This window comes from Sarcophilus harrisii, chromosome 1, assembly GCF_902635505.1.
Source record: "Sarcophilus harrisii chromosome 1, mSarHar1.11, whole genome shotgun sequence".
Lineage (NCBI taxonomy): Eukaryota > Metazoa > Chordata > Mammalia > Dasyuromorphia > Dasyuridae > Sarcophilus > Sarcophilus harrisii.
This window is the reverse complement of record NC_045426.1, coordinates 86,129,244-86,150,142: the sequence shown is the minus strand read 5'-3', so window position 1 is coordinate 86,150,142 and position 20,899 is coordinate 86,129,244. Positions and strand designations below refer to the sequence as shown.

Below are 20,899 nucleotides of genomic sequence, written 5' to 3'. Positions count from 1 at the left end.
ATGGCTTACTCTGTCTAGATCAGGGCATTCTGGTCCAGAATTGGGACAAAGGATTAAACAATTCCTGTCTCTAATCCTCAGAGCCAGCCCAGTGGTCCCAAGCAGAGTCTAAGGGGGTAACTCCCCCCCAGGAGGGGCCCAACAAGGAGGTGCTGAGTTGTCTTGCCTCTCACTGTCCTTTTCCAGCACCCCCCTCAACCTGCACAAAAGCCCCTTTACCTCTCACAGAGCCCACTGGGATGGGCCGCCGTTTCCCTGGTGGGGGAGGTGTGATGGAGGCCACACGGCGAGGATGTGGCGGGACCTGTAGGAAGAAGAGTAAGTCTAGGGTGGCAGCTTCCAGAGCTGTTTAGCCCAACCTTAAAAAAAGGGTCCAGCAGCTCTTTTCCATCTCTGCCTTGATGACCAATGCTAGCCCCAAGATGGTTCCCATTCCTGCTACAACTCCTCATTCAGGCCTCAGTAAGCACAGAATCCTAAAATCTCAGAGCTGGGAGTCCAGCCTCCCAAACAGGACAGGTCTCCCTCCTCCAAAACCCTTTATAGATGATCATTCAGCCTTTACTTGAATACTTCCAACGACAGGGAAGTTGTTCCTTCATTATTCAGTCTATAACATTGCTGAACAGTTGTGATGAATGAAAAAAGATCTCTCGGTTCTTTCTTTTTCTCCAGATCAATGCTATCACCAGTATAGGGAACTCCCAATGTGGAAATGCACTTTCCCAGTACAATTCTGCCTTACAACTTATAGTCTGAGTTACCTGAAGCACTGACAGTCTCTTGTTCAGGGTAAGTCTTGTACTTAGGTCTTCCTGACTCAGGATGCCAGCTTCCACTCCCCTCCACTATCCCCTCCACTCTAATTCATTATATTTAAGTCGAAACCTGCCTCCTGTGATGACTCCCATCGCTCCTACTTTACTCTCTTGAGTTAAACAGAAATTGTTTAATGGCCCTTATACGCAGTAATCTTCAACTACTACATCTTCTCAGCTTGGTGCCTTCAAATGATCCCCACACAGCAGAAAAACCTTTCCTATACTGGTTACCTCCCGTAGACAAGCCACAAGTTTCTGACATTCCTTCAAAATCTGAATTGACTCTCAAATAAGGAAACTGCTGTTTCCCTCAGTCTGGGCACTCTCTTAATGAAGCTCAAGATCACACCAGCCTTCTGGGCTCTCATAACACACAAATGACTCACTGGAAATTTATAGGCCATTAAATTCTCCTCATCTTTTTCATAGACTAATAATAATAACAACAAACATCTACATAGCACTTACTATGTCAAATATCATCTCATTTGAACCTCTCAACAACTCACAGAGACATAGTTGCTATTATTACCTCCATTTTCTAGTTGAGAAAGCTGAGGCAAATAGTAACTTGCTAGTAAATGTCGAAGACTGGATTTCAACTTCCATCTTCCTGACCCAGTCCAGGTCTAGTTCTATCAACTGGGCCACCTGGTTGCCTCTTGCCTCACCTCCTTCCCTACCCTAGTACAGCTGATTTTTAAAAAATTCAAGGATAAGCTTAATGTTTGTTCCTGTTATATTTCATTTTATTAGCTTCACTCTGTTGTTCTAGCCTGCTGAGGTCTTTTCGGAGTCTGATTTTGTCATCCAGCTGGAGTTCTACCTTTCTCAAGTAATCTGGAAATGTGCCATCCCCACCTTTATCCAAGTCTAAAGCATTTACCAAAGACACAACACCCTACTCCTTGGTTCCAGCCATTCTACCAGTTTCAAATACACTGAGCTTGACCATTATCTCTCCATCTTGTCCACAAGGGCATATAAGAGACTATCAAGGCCTTGCTGAAACGTAGGTATATGTGTGATCAGGCTCATTAGTTGGAGTCCTGGCAAAGGAGAACAGCAGGCTAGCCTGGCACGACCTGTCCTTGATGAACTCTTGCCAGCTGCTAGTGATCTCCACTCCCTTTTCAAAGAGCTTACAAATGATCTAGTCTAGAAGCTTGCTGGTGATAGATCCTAAGCTTTCCATGTCTGCAGTTTCTAATTAGATCCATGTCCAGGCCTTGTTGATTGGGGACTGAACAGCCTAAACCCTTTAACTCAAAGGTTCCTAACCTTTTGGACACTCTTTGGCAGCCTGGTGAAGAACTAAGGGTCCCCTTTCAAGAAAAAAGATTTTTAAATCATTGAAGATAATGCTAAATTTAAGTGAGGGATTAGTGAAAGTAAAAATATGATTTTTCCCACCCAAAATATAGCTCCCCTACAATTCATTCACAAACAGACATCACTGGTGATATGTGTATCCCAGGTTAAGATCTCTTGTGCTAGCTAAACTTATAGGATCTGCAGATTAACACTTTGTCTTTATTGATCCATTCCCCAATACCTGGTAGGAAGCACTGTCTCCCAGGAACTCAGAGCTGGGCAGGCTATGCTGCCTCTCATAGCTGGTCCTGCAGACCCCATTGGACTGTCTAGTGGTAGCAGTGTCCAGGTGGTGGTCACTGGATGAAGGGGTCATGGTCATCGGGCTCGGGGTTGCATGATTTTTGCGGAACAATGTTTCCTTCCTGTGATGGATCAGCTTCCTGCAGGGAGAGGAAAGTGTAGATACCTGGTATCTAGGCTTTAGACTTTGAGAAGCTCCATACTGAAGTGTTATGGTTGGCTGAAGAGAAAAGAAATGAGATGAAGTGAAAATCTTCTGACATTATACCTTTCTGTGTAAAGGAATACAAATGTTACTCTGCCTTTAAGGTAGTATGATATGCTCAAGAAAGCCTTGGATTTAGAGTCTGAGAACTTGAAGTTTAACCTCAGCTTTGCATTTATTGGCTGCATGACCCTGAGCAAGTTATTCAACCTCTGAGCCTGCTTCCATCTTTGGAAAACTGGGATAATGATACACATACTCTCCACCTCAAAAGAGAGTTATGAGTAAAAGTGTTTTATAAACTTTAGCTTATCCTTAGAAGAAGGGATAATATTATTGTTTATCTTCCACTAAAGTCCCTCCCTGATAGCTCATAAATTGCCAAAAAGATGATAGGGAAAGCTAATTATGAATATTGAAGGAGATGTGGGGAAAACTGGGACACTAATGCATTGTTTTTTTTGTTTTTTTTTTTTTTTTTTATTTAATAGCCTTTAATTTACAGGATATATACATGGGTAACTTTACAGCATTAACAATTGCCAAACCTCTTGTTCCAATTTTTCACCTCTTACCCCCCCCACCCCCTCCCCTAAATGGCAGGATGACCAGTAGATGTTAAATATATTAAAATATAACTTAGATACACAATAAGTATACATGACCAAAACATTATTTTGCTGTACAAAAAGAATCAGACTCTGAATTATTGTACAATTAGCTTGTGAAGGAAATCAAAGATGCAGGTGTGCATAAATATAGGGACTGGGAATTCAATGTAATGGTTTTTAGTCATCTCCCAGAGTTCTTTTTCTGGGTATAGCTAGTTCAGTTCATTACTGCTCCATTAGAAATGATTTGGTTGATCTCGTTGCTGAGGATGGCCTGATCCATCAGGACTGGTCATCATCTAGTATTGTTGTTGAAGTATATAATGATCTCCTGGTCCTGCTCATTTCACTTAGCATCAGACACTAATGCATTGTTGATGGTTGTGAAATGATCCAACTATTCTGGAGAGCAATTTGGAACTATGCCCCAAAGTCTATGAAATTCTGCATATATGACGATGCAGCAGTCTCACTACTGGATCAGTATCCCAAAGAGGTCTTAAAAAGAGAAAAGGATCCACATATGCAAAAATGTTTATGGCAGCCCTTTTTGTAGTGGCAAGGAACTAGAAACTGAATGGATACCCATCATCCACTCAGTCTGAGGGAATGTCTGAATAATTTATAGCATATGAATGTAATGGAATATTATTGTTCTATAAGAAATGAACAGACTGATTTCAGAAAAACCTGGAAAGACTTACACAAATTGATGATGAGTGAAGTGAACAGAACCAAGAAAACACCATACACAGCAATGGCAAGATTGTGTGAGGATCAACTATGATAAACTTAACTCTTCTCAGCAATTCAGTGATCCAGGCAATTCCAATAAACTTTGGATAGAAAATGCTATCCACATCCAGAGAGAGAATTATGGAAATTGAATGGATATTGAAGGATACTCTTTTCACCTTTTTTATTCTGATTTTTATCTCCCAATATGACTCATGGAAATATGTAAAAAATGAATGCACTTGTATAACCTAAAAAAATAAATGAGTAAAATGAAGCCCCCCCCCCAAAAAAAAAAACCCACCAAATCATGTGCCAATCTCAAGGATAGGTAGGGAAAACCATAGCTTGACTGACAAGCTTAGAGAGTCTAGGTACCACCTCATCTAAGAATGGATCATTTTCTTTTAATCTATAGTTTAATGATGCCCTGTGTTCCCTGTCTTTATATTCTAGACCAGCTGTTTTCCCCGTCTTTGCATTCTAGATCACCCACATTCCCTGTTATAACAATAATAACACCAACTTTATTCCTATAGTGCTTAAGGATTACTAAGCACATTCCCCACAATAACCTTTTAAGGCAAAAATACAGGGAATAATATCCCTATGGCAGAGTGGATGGAGCTGGTCAGGTTGTTGCCAGAGGATCCAAGTTCAAGTCTTGCCTCTGACACACAATAGCTGCTAACTCTAGACAGATTATTTAACTTACCAGTAAAGGGGGCAACTCTACCAATCAGCGGCAGAGAAGGCACCAAGCTGTATTAATAAAGTGAATTTCCTCACCAGGAATTCCCTATACCAATGAAATTCTAGGTCCACTCTCTATCCTAATTATAGATCAGGAAATCAGCTCAAAGATTTAAATAACTGGCCATATAAGATTACAAAAGCTATTAAAGAGTCAGGATTCTAACTCTAACTTGATCTAACAGATCATGCTGAATCTATATATCATATGGACTTAAGAGCTAGAAAAAAAACATTTTACATATGAAGAAACTAAGATGCACGATGGATGCACTTTTTTTTTTGACTATTAACAGTAGTTCCTGTTTTTCTAACATTTTAGGTTTACAAACAACTTCCCTCATACCAGCCTTTAGAAATACATACTGTAGGCTCTGCCATCCCCATATTGTTGAAAAAGAGACTGAAGTCCCAGGTAAAAAGTGACTTACTGGGTGACAGCATTATTAAGCCCTGAAGCTTCTTCTGATGTCAAGGTCAGAGTTTCTTCTAATATATCATGGGGTTTCCATTTCCATCACAGCTATATAAGGTCTTCTATAATAATAGTTTTTTTATTGTCAAAATACAAACAAAGATAATTTCCAACATTCACCCTTGCAAATTTGGATTCCAAATTTTTCTCTCTTCTTTCTCCCTACCCCTTCCCTTAGCAAACACTCCAACAATGGTTAAACATGTGCAATTCTTCTATTACACAAATTCTCCATTTGAGTCCAACTGGCCTCCTAGCTGTTCACCATAAAAGACATTTTATCTTTCAGCTCTTATTTCTTTGCACAAGTTGGCTTCCACTCCCCAAATCCACTTCCTTCTTCCTCTCTCTTATTCTCAAAATCCCTAGTTACCTTTAAGGCTTCCCAAGATCTCCTCACTTACTGACCTTGTCTCCATCTTGAAACTATTCTGTGTTTATTTCAAAAATATATACTTATGTACATTTTATGTACGTGTGACTTCTTCAAGGTCAGGATTTGCTTTTGTCATTGTATCCTTAAGCACAGAGCCTCGAGTATCTAGTAGGTGCATAATGAATGCTTGTGGATCAAAATGAACAAATGAAGGATGCGAACTCCAAAATTGGTGCCTTTTCCAGGGCCCTGCTGCTGCTGCCATTCCCCCCACCCTCTCCAGGCCTTGCACCAACCATTGGGGAATGTGACATGACCCAGACAGGTCAGGCTGGCTAGCTCCTATCCACATGTAGAGTCTTTGGTGAGGGGGTTACAGAGGGACAAAGCCATTTCCTAGACAACTGTTAGAGCCCATGTGCCTCCTGACCTCTCTTATAAATCTCACAATACTTCCTGCAGCTAGTTCTTCTTTGCTCCTTCCAAAGCCACCTCAATTCAGTACTTGTTATTTCCTGCTTGCAACAATTAATCAACAGAAATTTCTTAAGCATCCATACCATATGCCAGTAGACACAAAGTAAAACAGTCCCTGACTTTATGGAACTTAAATTCTCTTGTGGAAGATGTAGGGGAATATATATCAATATATATATATAGTAATATATATAGATATGAAATATCTATATATATGTAAGGTAGGCAGGTTCAGGAAAAAGGACTCTAAAGCTGGAGGGAACTGGAATGCATCATATAGAAGAAAAGGTGGTGCTTGAGTTAAACCATGGAAGAAACCAAGAGTTTGGGGGCAGGGACATAGAGGGGACAAGGGAGCATTTTCTAGTTGCTTTATTATAATAGCTATAATAGCTTCTTAACTTGCCTCCTGGCCTTGAAGCTCTGCCATCCTCAACCCATCCTTCCCATAACTGCCAAAACTCTTCCTAAAACACAGTATCTGAGAGTGTCACTCCTTTGCTCAAATAACTTCAGGGTCTTTCCATTGCATTTAATACAAACTCTTCAACACCCTCCTCTAAACCTGGGCTTCTTAAAACTTTTTTCATTCTGACCCCTTTTCACGCAAGAAATTTTTATGCAACTCTGGGTACATGGGTATATAAAATAGGAATACAAATCAAGCATTTACCAATAATAAATCATAATTCCATGACCCCATATGGGTCATGACTAAGAAGCTTTGCTCTACATCAGTTCCTATTTCCAGCCTTTTTTCATACATCTCCCTTTTAAATTAATCTCTCCTTTATTTCAAACTTAGATATTTTCCAAGCTCACCCTTCCTTCTTCTGCACCCTCCCTTCCCCTGAGTCCTGACTGACTCAGATTGAATGTTAATAGCAGTCATTTCTGAGTTGGTCAGAAACCCTGAGAGTCTTCCCTTCTCAGATTCATTCATTCATTCATTCATTCTTTTATTTATTTATTCATTTATTCACTCATGGGGGTGGGGGTGGGGAGGTGGAAGAGTAGATTCTTTGCCTCTATTGATATTCAGTCTTAATCACTGAATAGGTACAGTCTCAGTTAAACTGGGACCTGTTGAAGACCTTAGCTTAAAAAGGCCAAGATTTTCCACTATACCCAGGGCCATCTCCAGTCCTGATCTCTCTCTGGCCACTGGACCCAGATGGCTCTTGAGGGGGAAGTGGGGCAGGTGCCCTTGCCCAGCCTTCTGTCACTTCAATCCTACTCACTTGCATGTCAGGGCATCCCTCCCTGACTCCAGGGTCCTCTTCGAGAACAAAGGACAAACAACAAGAAGTATTTGTAAAGGACTGAAATGCACACTGCCTCCTTTCTGCCTGCTGAAATTCTTTTATTCCTTCAAGGCTCGGGGATCCAAACACCTCTCTTCCATAAAGTTATCCTTGATTCCTCTCCCTTTCTCAAATCATTTTGCTTAAATTCTCATTCATCCCTATTCCATAGTTATTTGGGACACAGTAGGCATTTAATAAATGTTTTCTGAATTGAAGTGAAACTTAGCAAAAATAACACATTTTGAGGTTAAAAGGCATGAATTTGAATCCTGGCTCTGCTGAAAGTTTGTGTATCTCCTTGACCAAGTTATTTCCCCTCTGAGAGCTTCAATTTCCTCAGTAAAATGGGACTAATAACATGTGTTTTGCCCGCCTCGTGGGATCCTTGAAAGCAGTATATGCTTAATAAATGACCCCCAGCCCTGAAAAAACTACAGCAAAGCACATATATCAGGCAGAATGCTGTGAGCCTGTGATCCCCACAGCAGGGGAGCCTGAGGCTGGAGGATTGTCAGAGCTCAGGAGTTTTGATTGGCAGTGGATAAAATAATCAGAAGACTCACTGGACTAGATAAGGAGGGTCAAACCAGCCAGATAGGAAAGATGCAGCTGATTAAAGCACCTGGGCCAATTATACACTTTCAGCCCAGGAAAGAATTGAACCAAAACCAATCTCCCCCTTCTCTACCAAAAAAAAAAAAAAGAGGGGTGGGGAGGAGTAGAGGTGAATGAAGAAAAAAGAAAGCGGACATCCCAGGGCCTGCTTCCCTCCCTCCTCGGTGCTGCTGGTCCCCACTCACTGCAGGACATCCCGCTGCTCCAGGTTGTACTTGCCCCCGTTCCTCATGGCAGAATTGTGCACTGCTTCAATGGCTCGGTCAATGGACTGGATGACGACATCTTGCTCTAAACCCTGGGGGAGGCAAAACAGAAGAAGTAAAGCTAGATCCTGGGAATAATGTGTATTTTTAGACTTCTCCTTGAAAAGGGAAAGAGGTAGGCCAAGCTGTGGACCCCTGGTTCCACTAGGGCATGGCACCAGAAGCAGTAGCAGAGAGGGCCCAATGCAAGGGAGCAGGAGACCTGGGTTTGAGTCTTGATTTGGGCACTAATTCTCTACATGACTAGGCAAGTCACTGCTCTGTGGACCTCAATTTCATCATTTAGAAAGTGAAGAGGCTACATCTATTGGAAAATGGCTAAGCCAACTGTAAGGAAATTATTACTGTGTGATAAGAAATAACAAACAAAAAAATTAAACAGGGACTGAAATATAGAAGATGTTAATAAATATTTCTAGACTGATATTTTAAAAAAACACATCATTTTCATATAAGCTTTGGGAAGACTTCTATACACTGATGAAGAGAAAAGCTAAGAGAACCAGGAAAATAATATTTACTACAACAATGTGAATGGAAAGAACAAAAAGTGCTTTATATATAATTACAATGACCAAGTTTGGTCCCAGTTGTTGTTGTTCAGTTTCAGTCACATGACTCTTTGTGACCTTATTTGGGGTTTTCTTGACAAAGAAACTGGAACGGTTTGCAATTTCCTTCTTCAGCTCATTTTACGAATGAAGGGTTAAGTGACTTTCATAGGGTCACATAGCCAGTAAATGTCTGAGGCTGTATCTGAACTCAGATCTTCCTGACTCCAGGCCTGGTGCTCTATCCAGTACATCACCTAACTGCCCTTTGGTCCTAGAAAGGATTTGAAAGGATGTACTGTCCCCCTTTTTTTTTTGAATATGGGGGATAACAGTTTTGGAATGTTATATCTACATTTAGGCACAGCTGACAAATTATAGGATTGGTCTTGCTGAACAGCCTCTTCTTCCTCCTTTTTTTTTACATCTTTGCTCAATGGTTGATTCATTAAGTAGGGAAAGGGACAGGGATAGATTTCAAAATAAGTTGTGAAAGCAAAACAAAAAAAAAAAGCTCAGTTACAATAAAGAGAAAAAACAAAGGAGCTGAAAGAGACTGTCTAGTCTAGATCCTTAGTTTTTTAATTTTATCTTTCCAAATATAGGCATTCTACATTCTAAGATCTCTTCCAGCTCTGGTGTTTCATGTTCTGTGTACTAAAAATGTCTCTAGACCCGAGATTTGCTATTCCAAGGTCTCTTCCATATGGTCTCTGCTGAATAGTGAAAAGGGATGGCTATGACTCTGAAAAAATAAGCAGCATCATGCAATGGGAAAATAACAAAATGAACATGGGTTCTAGTTCTAGCTCGGCTAATGGACATTATGTGTCTTTAGGCCCTCCTCCTCTTCAGCTATCAGGTTTCCTTCCCTGTAAAATGAAGCTATCAGCCTGAAAAGTATCTAAGAATCCTTCCAGCTTCCACATTCTGTGTTACAAAATGTCTAGCTGACTCCATAGAAGGTCCAGCACTGACTTCTCCTTTTTGTCTCTTACTCTTCCCCTTTTCAGTGACCCTAAGAAAATTCTCAATGGTACAAATCTCCTGGAAACACAGATATTTCTGAAGGAATCATAAAATGTGAAGTTTAAAAGGGATTTTCACTGGTCATCTATTCAAGTCTACACAAAAAAAGAGATCCATACTACAACCCACAAAATAAGTGGTCATCTAGCTTCTGTGTGAAGACTTCCAAAACGGGTAGAATGGGATGAACTACTACCTCTTGGAACAGCACATTATTTAGAGGTAGCCTTAGTACTTAGAAGAAATGTCCATGACATTCAAGGCCACAGACCAAAGCTATAATCAGGGACTCATGGAGTCAGTACAACATAGTGCATAAAGAAGCCTGGTCTGGGAGTTAGGAATCCTGGTTATTAGTCCCAGATCTGTCAGTAACAATCTGTGTTAGTTTGAGCAAGTTCCTCTCTCTTTGTAAACTTCAGTGTCACCCTCTAAAAAAAGGAGGCAATGGATTATATTCCTTCAGTTCTAACTGTCTATCAATATTTAAACCTATGTGCTATTGATGGAATTCATCTCTTGCAGTACCTGATGAGAAATGAACTTCAATGTTTTCAACCTGTAGTGATTGGGGAAATGAATGGGAGTCATTGAAGAGGATTTGGCAAAGTAAGTGGTCCTTGGTGTCCAGAGTTGGGGTTCAGGAACTGTCAAGTTAACTCTGAGAATTATTCTTCTCTCTGACTAGACTCTGGGGGGAAGAGAGAAGTTCAAAGTAAAGTGAAAGGCAACAATTTTGAAACAAAAGGAGACAAGGATTGGTGAGATGATATGAATGATGGAGCATATCATGGAACAGCACTGCACCATAAGAAATGACAAATATAAAGAATTCATAAAAACTAAGAAAGATTTACATGAATTAATGCAAAGAAAGAAAACCTGAGAGAACATTTTATTGGGTGGCAAAATCATGCAAAGGAAAACGATGCTGACAAACTGAAGAATTCAGATCGATGCAGTGTCCAATCATATCACCAGAGGACTCATGGGAAAAATGCCTCCAGCCTCTTAGCAGAATGGTACATCATGATATACATTTTTAACCACAACCAATGTATTAACATGGTTGACTTAATTGTAATTATTTTGTTAAAAGGGAGATACCCAGCAAGTGTTTGGATTTTTTAAATCTGTTTTTAAAGCATCAATAAAACTTTTTTTGGTAATGAACATGAACTTTATCAACGGAATGTGTGACAAATCAGAGCAAGAATTAGCCTATGAGAGCATTATATTATGGGGACAATTTATTTAACAAGGTCTTTTTTCTCTTTCCAAGCATATCTGTGCAGTTAGCTGTTAGATACCCACCAGCATTGTGATTATGCCACTTATAGTTATAACAGACAAAATGATGATAAAGATCACTTGAAATAATGCCCCAGTTTTTCATATATGACATTAATTCTCAGCTTTCAAAACACAAAGCATTTCAGAGAAAAAAAGAGATTTATACATTTAAATTTGTTCTAGTGCATATATGCTGAGCTAATAGATGATAAAATATTTGATTTTACAATCACACTTAAGCTTTTTTTCTCTAAACATTTTTATTTATTTACTTTTGTAATAACTTTTTATTTTTCAAAATATATACAAAGATAGTTTTCAACATTCGCCCCTGCAAAACCTTGTGTTCCATATTTTTCTACCTCCCACCTCACCTCCCCCCTTCCTCTAGACAGCAAACAATCCAATATAGGTTAAACATGTGTAATTTTTCTAAACATATTTTCACAAATAAAACATTTTAAACATAGATTTTAAATAAGCCAAAATAAGCTCCTTAAGGAAACAGATGGAGCAGAGGTGAGCCTAGATCCACCAATGAGAAAATTCTTTAGAGTAGTAACAATTCCCATTTCTAGAGTCCTTTACAAAAGTGTTTTCCTCCCCGCTACCCTGTATAAAGTCAGCATTATCCTCATTTTACAGATGCAAAGAATGAAGCAAAGAACACACCTACTATGTGAAGGGAGCCAGAACTCAAACTTGGGCCTTTTAGACCAACTGATGGAAATGGAGATGTTTAGCCTAGAAAAAGAAGCCTTAGAGAGGACGAGATAGCTGTTGTCAAGCATCAGAAGGGGCTGTTAGAGAGAAGAATTCGATTTCTTCTAGTTAGTCTCAGAGAACAGAGATATAAGCAATGGGTAGAAAAGTCTTCATAGAGGTCCACTATAAGGAAAAACTTTCTAAAAGAGCTCTTTAAACACTGTACACAACAACAAGAAGATTATGTGATCATCAACTCTGATGGACGTGGTTCCTTTCAACAATGAAGTGATTCAGGCCAATTCTAATAGATGTGATGGAGAGAGCCATCTGCATTAGAGAAAAGACTGTGGGAACTCAACGTGAATCACAACATAGGATTTTCACCTTTTTTGTTGTTGTTTGCTTGCTTGTTTTTTCTCTCATTTTTTTCCTTTTTGATCTGATTTTTCTTGTGCAACATGAAAAATTGCAGAACTATGTATAGAAGAATTGCTGTCTAGAGAATGAGGGAAAGGGAAGGAAGGGAAAAAATTTGGAACACAAGGCTTTGCAAGGGTGAATGTTGAAAATTATCTTTGCATATAATTTGAAGATAAAAAGCTATTATTAAAAAAAAGTAAAAGAGCTCTTTAGAAGTGGGATGGGCTCTCTCAGGAAATAGTGGCTGCTTCATCCCTGGAAGTCTTCAAGTAGAAGTGAGATAACTGCTTGTCAAGAATATTATCAGGGATTTCCTGTTCACAGATGACTTGTGAGATTCCTCCCAGTTCTTGTTTCTAAGCCCAATTATCCTTCTACTACAAGCTAATAAATGCATATCAGATATACTGGCCCAGCAAGGAAAGAGATGATCCTTTAGAATTCTGGAAGGAGCCATCATCACTGAAATCTCCAAGGAGGTGAAAGTAACTTTAAAGTCAAGAGATAGTCTAAAGCCCAGGAGAGAAGTCTCTGTAAGCCAGATATATATAGGCCTTCATCATTCAGGAAGAACCAGAGAACACCAATGACAGTAGAATTAGAACTCAGAGTAATATTGAGCCAGAAAAGGATAGCTACAGGTACCCCACTCCTTGTCCCCCATACTCAGTGCCCCAACACTGTGGCCACCCTCAAAGCAACTCTAGGAAGGCCTTCACCCAGACAAAGCTGAAACAAAGCTGGGAGGAGGCTGGGACCAGGAGCTGACAGGAAATAGGACAAAGGCCCTTCGTGGGTCTGGCAGTCTAGTCACCTTTGGACTTGCATTTATGGTTCATTATCTTGGCACTTGCTCGTGGGATTACAAGATTTTGAGGAGAAAGTACCTCAGAGACCATTTGAACTAGATGGTCTCATCTCCATCATTTTACAGATGAAAAAACAGGCCCAGAGAGCAGAAGCAATTGGATAAAGTCACTCCATTAGTAAGCGGTAGAGTTTGATTGCTCCTTTCTCCGGTGTCTAGGGCTTTTTCTACCACTTTACAGTCCTCCCAAGGAAGCTGCCTTATAAAGGTTACTGCGGTCTCACCCTGGCCACACTGAGCACAGAGGAACAGCTCTGGCCAGTCGGGTCCTGACTAAGGCTGGGGATAATGGAGTCCAGTGGGTGACCCAGCTCGGAAGAATCCAGGGAGCCAAGGCTAGCACAGGAGGGGCAAGGCCAGCATGGGAAAAGCCAGGGATAGCAAATGATGATGAGTCCTGCCTGTTTTTCAGAACCAGGACAAAGCAGGCTCACAGCGCAGAGCCTGGAATCTTAAGCACATCCATGAGTCTAGGATTGTTGGGAAGAAAATGCTGTGTTAATGTTAAATCACATTTATAGAGCATTTTATCATCATCATGATTATTAAAATGTCACAGATCAGAGCACTGAATGCGACAGCTCGCGTCAGACCTGCAGAAGTACAGAATGCCACAACCAAAGTCAGAAAGAAGCATCCAGAAATCCTGTTTGCTGCCACACCCAGAGCAATGAACTGGCTGAAGCCCTCCTGAAAAGCCTCCCAGGACTCCCTGCCAACAGGGAAAAAGACAAGCCCTGGGGAAAAGAAGCCTTCCTAGTAATTCTACTCCCTATCACCCCTCTGACATCACTGGGCATCCCAAGCCTTTGAGGTTCTTATATGCCACCCCTAATCCCCACAAGTTCTCATGACACTCTCCCCATCGATGATCAAACCCAGATTCTTCCACACACTCCAAAATTAAGGGATGTTAACAAAAAGTCGATTCCTGGTTTTCATTCTTCCTTTACCCACTCCCCCTAAAGGCCAAGCTCACAATCTCATCTTAAATTCATGGCTGACAAGACCCTAAGAGGAAGAGACATAGAGACTGAGAGATAGAGAGGAAGGAAGAGGAGGGGATGGGAAACCAAGTGACGGGGGTGTCCTGGACCTCTGCCCTGGCACTGGGGGTGACACGAAGGAGGAAGCCCAAATGCCAGAGTCTTAGAGTCTGGACCTTCTCATTCAACTTCACCCTTCCTTTCCCCTCAGCTCAGTTTTGACCTCATCACCACTGGGCTGGGCGTCTGCCGGGGTTTTCTGAGCTCTCTAAGAATATCCTGACCTTCTCCACCCACCCCAGCTTAACTCAGACGGCGCCAAATGGACCCCCGGACCAAGACCCAGACAGACAAACATCAGAGCTCCTAATCCCTCATCAGGGAGGGGCTGCTGTGTGACATTCCTTTGGCAGAGCTGCTCAGGAACACGCAGAGCTATGCAAAGCTTGCAAAGACACCAGCATGGTCTCGCAAACACTGTCACTCCTGACGGGGACTTCATACGCAGCAGTCACCCACAGCCATGTTCCACGGCTATATATATAAGGTGTTACAACTGGAAGGAGCCGAGTGATTATCCAAGTCCTTCTTTTTGCAAAATGGGGAACCCAAGGCCCAGAGAGGGCCTGTGATGGCCCAGAGAGGGCCTGTGATGGCCCAGAGAGGGCCTGTGATGGCCCAAGGCACAATTCATAGAGCTGCCCGAGGCAGGAGGGGTCAGAGCCAGAGGGACCCAAGCCTTGTTAATTAGAAGCCCCATTAGGAAGAAAGTCAGACAGAACGCCACACGTCTCTCTGCCGGAGCAAATCTACTACTTACCCCCCTGTCCGGGGGGACATCACGCCAGATGCCAAAATTCTTGCAGGGAGCCTACCCAGCTTACACACGCAGCCTTTCATCTGCTCCCCACCCACGCGTATTTAGGCTTCAATCTTAAAGACCCAAGGCCCAGGCTTTCCAAAGACGAGCAGCATCTTCCTGAGATCGGGCCGTGCAGTGGGACCCGGGTCTCCGGCGGACAAAGGCCGCTGCCCAGAGCGGAGGCTGGCGCGCACCACCAGCTGCCATTTCTCCACATTTAGGGGGTTATTTCTGTCCCGGGAGCTGGTTTGGGAATAGGATGCTTGCTACAGACAAGGGCACGCCCAGTACAACTCACCAGCCTCCTCCGTGCCGGAGCCCAGCTCGGGGCCCACCTCCCTCTCCCGGGGGGCTGGAGGAGAGTGGGGACTTGGCGCCATCACCCTCCTGAGGATTGGGGGAGGGCGTGGGGGTGGGGAAGGAGCCAGGGGGGTAAGGTGAGGCCTGCGAACCAGCTGGGCCCAGAGCCGAGTGGTCCCCCGCCCCCTGCCCCGATCCCGGGAAGCCAGCGGCAGCCGGCTCGGAGCTCGGCACCTAGGACAGAGGCAGGAGATCCGAGGAGACGCCGAGCCCTCCCCGGTCCGTCACGGGGCCCCTCGGAGGGCTCCCCGGGACCGGCCCAGGGTCAGAAGCCCGCGCCGACCCCAGAGGCCCGCGGTCCGGGCTTTTTAGGGGGCGGGGCTGTTCTGGAGGGGGAGGACGGAAAGGGGGAGAAGCGCCGAGCCCAGAGGGCGCAGGGCGAGGAGGCGGGGGTGAGGGTGCCGAGGACCAAGCAGGCCCGGGACCCTGGGGGCGGGAAGGGGCCCAGAAAGCGGCGCGGGAGGCCGGGGGCCAGCGGGGGACGGGGACGCGAGGACCACGGCCCGCGGCGGGAGCCGGGCAGGGCGAGGGGGGGGGGGGGGGGGGGGGGGGGGGGGGGGGGGGGGGGGGGGGGGGGGGGGGGGGGGGGGGGGGGGGGGGGGGGGGGGGGGGGGGGGGGGGGGGTAGCTCTGACCTGCAGGCGCCGCAGGTAGGCCGGGGGCACGTAGCCGGTCTCCCCGCTCTGGGTCCGCGTCGCCAGCCACCAGTGCGGGCTGCTGTGCTCCAGGATCAGGAAGGTCTCCCCCTCGCCGAAGGGCAGCGAGTTGGGCTCCGTGGAGCGGAAGGGGTACACGGCGCGGTACATGAGGCCTGGCCGCCGCCGTCGCGGGATGGAGGCTCCGGGAGCTGGGAGCCGGGGACGCCGGGGTCCGGGGGCTGCCGCGCGCCGCTCCGCCCCGTGACACAGCCGCGTGCGCGCTCCCGCCTCCCACTCCCCCCCAGCCCTGCCGCGGAGCCCCGCCCCCGGGGGCGCGCTCGGCCCACGCGCGAGAGCGCGGGCCCCCGGGCCTGACGTCGCGCCGCGCCACACGCCCTCTGACTCCGGGGCTCGGAGAACGGAATGAGGAAGCGGTGACACTCGGTCCCGCAGGGGGAGGTCCCAAAGCTAAGTGACACTCCCCCCCCCCCCCCCCCCCACGTGCTCTCCCCGAAAGCGCCGGCCAGGTACCGGTGCCCTCGGAGTCCGCCCCCAGGCCCCGCGCAGGTACCCCCAGAAGAGGGGCCCGACACGTCCAGCCGCAAAGGCGTTGGGTAAACGAACCACAAAGGGAACCCCAAGGAGCTTCTGGCACCGTGGCTCGGGCTCGGGTCTGTCCGCAGACCGCTAGCCGCCGTGTCAGCCGGTCTGCCTCAGTTTCCTTGTTTGCAAAATGATCTAATATCGGTGCCAAGAAAATCCCAAGTGGGGTCAGGGAGAGTCCCACTGGATTCTTTGGATGGCATCACAACTGAACCTTGAAAAGATTATACAGGAGATTGCAGTGGTGCTCTTGAAGCAAAGGTCTGCTTGTGCTATCCCCTTACTTGAGGAGCTTTAGTGGTTCTTTTTTTTTTTACTCAAAGTTTTTTTTTTTTTTAATTTTCAAAACATTTACTAATTTTCAACATTCGCCCTTGCAAAACCTTGTGTACCTGATTTTTCCCCTCCTTTCCCCCATCCCCTCCCCCTAGACAGCAAGTAATCCAATATATATTAAACATGTTCAATTTTTCTATACATATTTCCACATTTATCATGCTGCACAAGAAAATCAGATCAAAAAGGAAAGAAATGAGAAAGAAAGCAAATTGCAAGCAGCCAACAACAAAAAGGGTGACAATACTGTGCTGTGATCCACATTAAGTCCTCATAGTCTCTCTCTGGGTGCAGATGGCTCTCCCCGTCACAAATCTATTAGAAGTGGCTTGACTCACCTCATTGGTGAAGAGCCACATCTAGCAGAATTGATCATTATATCATCTTGCTGTTGCCATGTATGATGTTCTCCTGATTCTACTCACTTCATTTAGCATCAGTTCATGTAAGTCCCTCTCTGAAACATCCTGCTGATTGTTTCTTATAGAACAATAATTCCATAGCATTCATATGCCATAACTTATTCAGCCATTCTCCAATTGATGGGCATCCCTTTATTTTCCAGTTTCTAGACACTACAAAAAGGGCTGCCACAAATATTTTGGCACATACAGGTCCCTTTCCCTTCTTTAAGATCTCTTTGGGGTATAAGCCCAGTAGAAACACTGCTGAGTCAAAGGGTATGCACAGTTTGATAACTTTTTGAGCATAATTCCAGATTGCTCTCCAGAATGGCTGGATTCATTCACAATTTCACCAACAATGTACCAGTGTCCCAGTTTCCCCACATCCCCTCCAACACTGGTCATTATCTTTTCCTGTCACCTTAGCCAGTCTGACAGGTGTGTAGTGGTATCTCAGAGTTATCTTAATTTGCATTTCTCTGATCAATAATGATTTGGAACACGTTTTCATATGACTAGAAATAGATTCAATTTCTTCATCTGAAAATTGTCTGTTCATATCCTTTGACCATTTACCAATTGGTAAATGGCTTGAATGCTTATAAATTAGAGTGACTTCTCTATATAGTTTAGAAATGAGTCCTTTAGTACTGGGTAAGAAATAGACTAGTTGATCAGTGGAATAGATTAGGTTCACAAAACAAAATAGTCAATAATCATAGCAATCTAATGTTTGACAAACTCAAAGACTCCAACTTTGGGGATGATAATTCACTACTTGACAAAAACTGCTGGGAAATTTGGAAACTAGTATGGGAGAAACTAGGCATTGACTCATACTTAACACCATATACAAAGATAAGGTCGAAATGGATTCATGACCTAGACATAAAGAATGAGATTAAAAATAAATTAGAAGGACATAGGATAGTTTACCTCTCAGACCTGTGGAGGAGAAAGGAATTTATGATCAAAGAACGAGAGATTGTTATTGATCACAAAATAGAAAATTTTGATTATATTAAGTTAAAAAAGCTTTTGTACAAACAAAACTAATGCAAACAAGATTAGAAGGGAGGCAATAAACTGGGAAAACATTTTATATTCAAAGGTTCTGATATAAAGGCCTAATTTCCAAAATACATAGAGAATTGACTCAAATTTATAAGAATTCAAGCTATTCTCCAATTGATAAATGGTCAAAGGATATGAACAGACAATTTTCAGATGAAGAAATTGAATCTATTTATAGTCATATGAAAAGGTGCTCCAAATCACTATTGATCAGAGAAATGCAAATTAAGACAACTCTGAGATAGCACTAAAAGATTGGCTAGAATGACAGGGAAAGATAATGCAGAATGTTGGAGGGGATGCGGGAAAACTGGGACACTGATTGTTGGTGGAATTGTGAATGAATCCAACCATTCTAGAAAGCAATTTGGAACTATACTCAAAAAGTTATCAAACTGTGCGTACCCTTTGATCCAGCAGTGTTTCTACTGGTTTATATCCCAAAGAGATCTTAAAGAAGGGAAAGGGACCTGTATGTGCACAAATGTTTGTAGCAGCCCTCTTTGTAGTGGCTAGAAACTGGAAATTGAGTGGATGTCCATCAGTTGGAGAATGGTTGCATAAATTGTGGCATATGAATGTTATGGAATATTGTTGTTCCCTAAGAAATGACCAGCAGGAGGAATACAGAGAGGCTCAGACTTAAATGAACTGATGCTAAGTGAAATGAGCAGAACCAGGAGATCCTTATACATGGCAATAATAATACTATATGATGATCAATTCTGATGGATGTGGCTCTCTTCAACAATGAGATGATTCAAACCAGTTCCAATTGTTCAGTAATGAAAAGAATCAGCTACACCCAGCGAACTATGAGAAATGAAGGTAGACCACAACATGGTATTTCCACTCTTTCTGTTGTTTGCTTGCATTTTTGTTTTCCTTCTCAGGTTTTTTTCTTTCTTTCTAGATCTGATTTTTCTTGTGCATCAAGATAACTATATAAATATGTATACATATATTGGATTTTACATATACTTTAACATATTTAACATGTATTGGACTACCTGCCATCTAGGGGAGGCGATGGGAGGGAAGGAGAGGAAAGGTTGGAACAGAAGGTTTTGCAAGGGTCAATATTGAAAAATTACTCATGCATATGTTTTGTAAATAAAAAGCTATAATAAGAAAAAGAAAGAAATTAGACTTTTATCAGAATCCTTGAATATAATTTTTTTCCAGTTTATTGCTTCTTTTCTAAATCTTGTCTGCATTGATTTTGTTTGTATAAAAGCTTTTTAACTTCATATAATCAAAATTATCCATTTTGCATTCCATAACGTACTCAAGTTTTTCTTTGCCCACAAATTCCTTCCTTCTCCACTGATCTGAGAGGTAGATTATCCTTTGTTCTTCTAATTTGCTTATAATATCACATCTAAATCATGAACCCATTTCAACCTTAGCTTGGTATAGGGTGTTAGGTGTGGGTCAATGCCTAGTTTCTGCCATACTAATTTTTAATTTTCCCAGCAATTTAGTGAATTCTTATCCCAAAAGCTGGAGTCTTTGGGTTTATCAAACACTAGATTACTATAGTCATTGACTGTTGTGTCTTGTGAACCTAACCTATCACTGATCGACTACTCTATTTCTTAGCCCATATCAAATGGTTTTGATGACCACTGCTTGCTTAATTTTAAGCAGGGAATTAGTCTGGTACAGCTGGCCACCTTCATGTACATTTTTTTTTCATTAATTCCCTTGAAATTCTTGACCTTTTGTTCTTCCAGATGAATTTTGTTATTATTTTTTCTAACTCCGTAAAATAATTTCTTGGAGTTTGAGTGGTATGGCTTAGTGGCTCACTAGTACCTCTAGGAAAGAATACACTTTAAGCTCTTCACTAAATCTATTGGATATATTCGGAATATGTCTCCTTTACACTGGGCCATCTCCCATGTTGGAAATGTTTTCTTTTCTCAGTCTATCTCTTGGAATCTCTAGCTTTCTCCAAGACTCAAATATTATTTCCTATATAAAAACTTTTCTTTAACTCGTCTCTCTGCCACCAGAATATAAGCTTCTTAAAGGCAGGTTCTATAATACTGGAATTAATGGTTCTTTGAACGTTTGATAGAGTTTACTTGTCAATCCATCAAGTCCTGGTTTTTTCTCTTTTGAGAGCTTATTTATAGCTTGTTCAATTACTTCTAATATTGGGTTGTTTAAATTGTCTATTTCAGTTTTGTTGGCATTTGGTTGGGTAAAATAACTTCTCATGGTATCCTTATTTATTCATTTGTTCTTTTAAAAATATTTATACTAGTAATTTGGTTTTCCCCTTTTTAATCAAAGTGGCCCATAACTTGTCATTATTGTATTTTTAAAGCTGACTTCTAGTTTATTTGTTAATTATATTTTTGTTTTTAATACTATAAATCTATTTAATTCTCTGGATTTCTATTCTGGTATTTAACTGAGGTTTTAATTTGTTGATTCTTTCTTTTTTTTAGTTGTATGTCCAATTCATTTATATGTTCTTTTTCTCCTTAATGTTTGAACAT

At 42.5% G+C, this 20,899-nt stretch overlaps 1 protein-coding gene across 1 annotated transcript in view; it reads right to left on the bottom strand.

Moving 5' to 3' along the window:
- Positions 1-16,381, bottom strand: part of NCKIPSD (NCK interacting protein with SH3 domain) — a 29,372-nt gene extending 12,991 nt beyond the window's left edge. Inside the window, exons 1-4 of the mRNA XM_031959663.1 lie at positions 15,970-16,381; positions 8,178-8,290; positions 2,377-2,578; positions 220-304 (exon numbers count right to left, since the gene is read on the bottom strand). Coding sequence (XP_031815523.1) covers positions 220-304; positions 2,377-2,578; positions 8,178-8,290; positions 15,970-16,140 — 571 coding nt within the window. The 5' untranslated portion in view covers positions 16,141-16,381. The remainder of the gene's footprint in view (positions 1-219; positions 305-2,376; positions 2,579-8,177; positions 8,291-15,969) is intronic.
- Between the last annotated feature and the right edge of the window lie 4,518 nt (positions 16,382-20,899).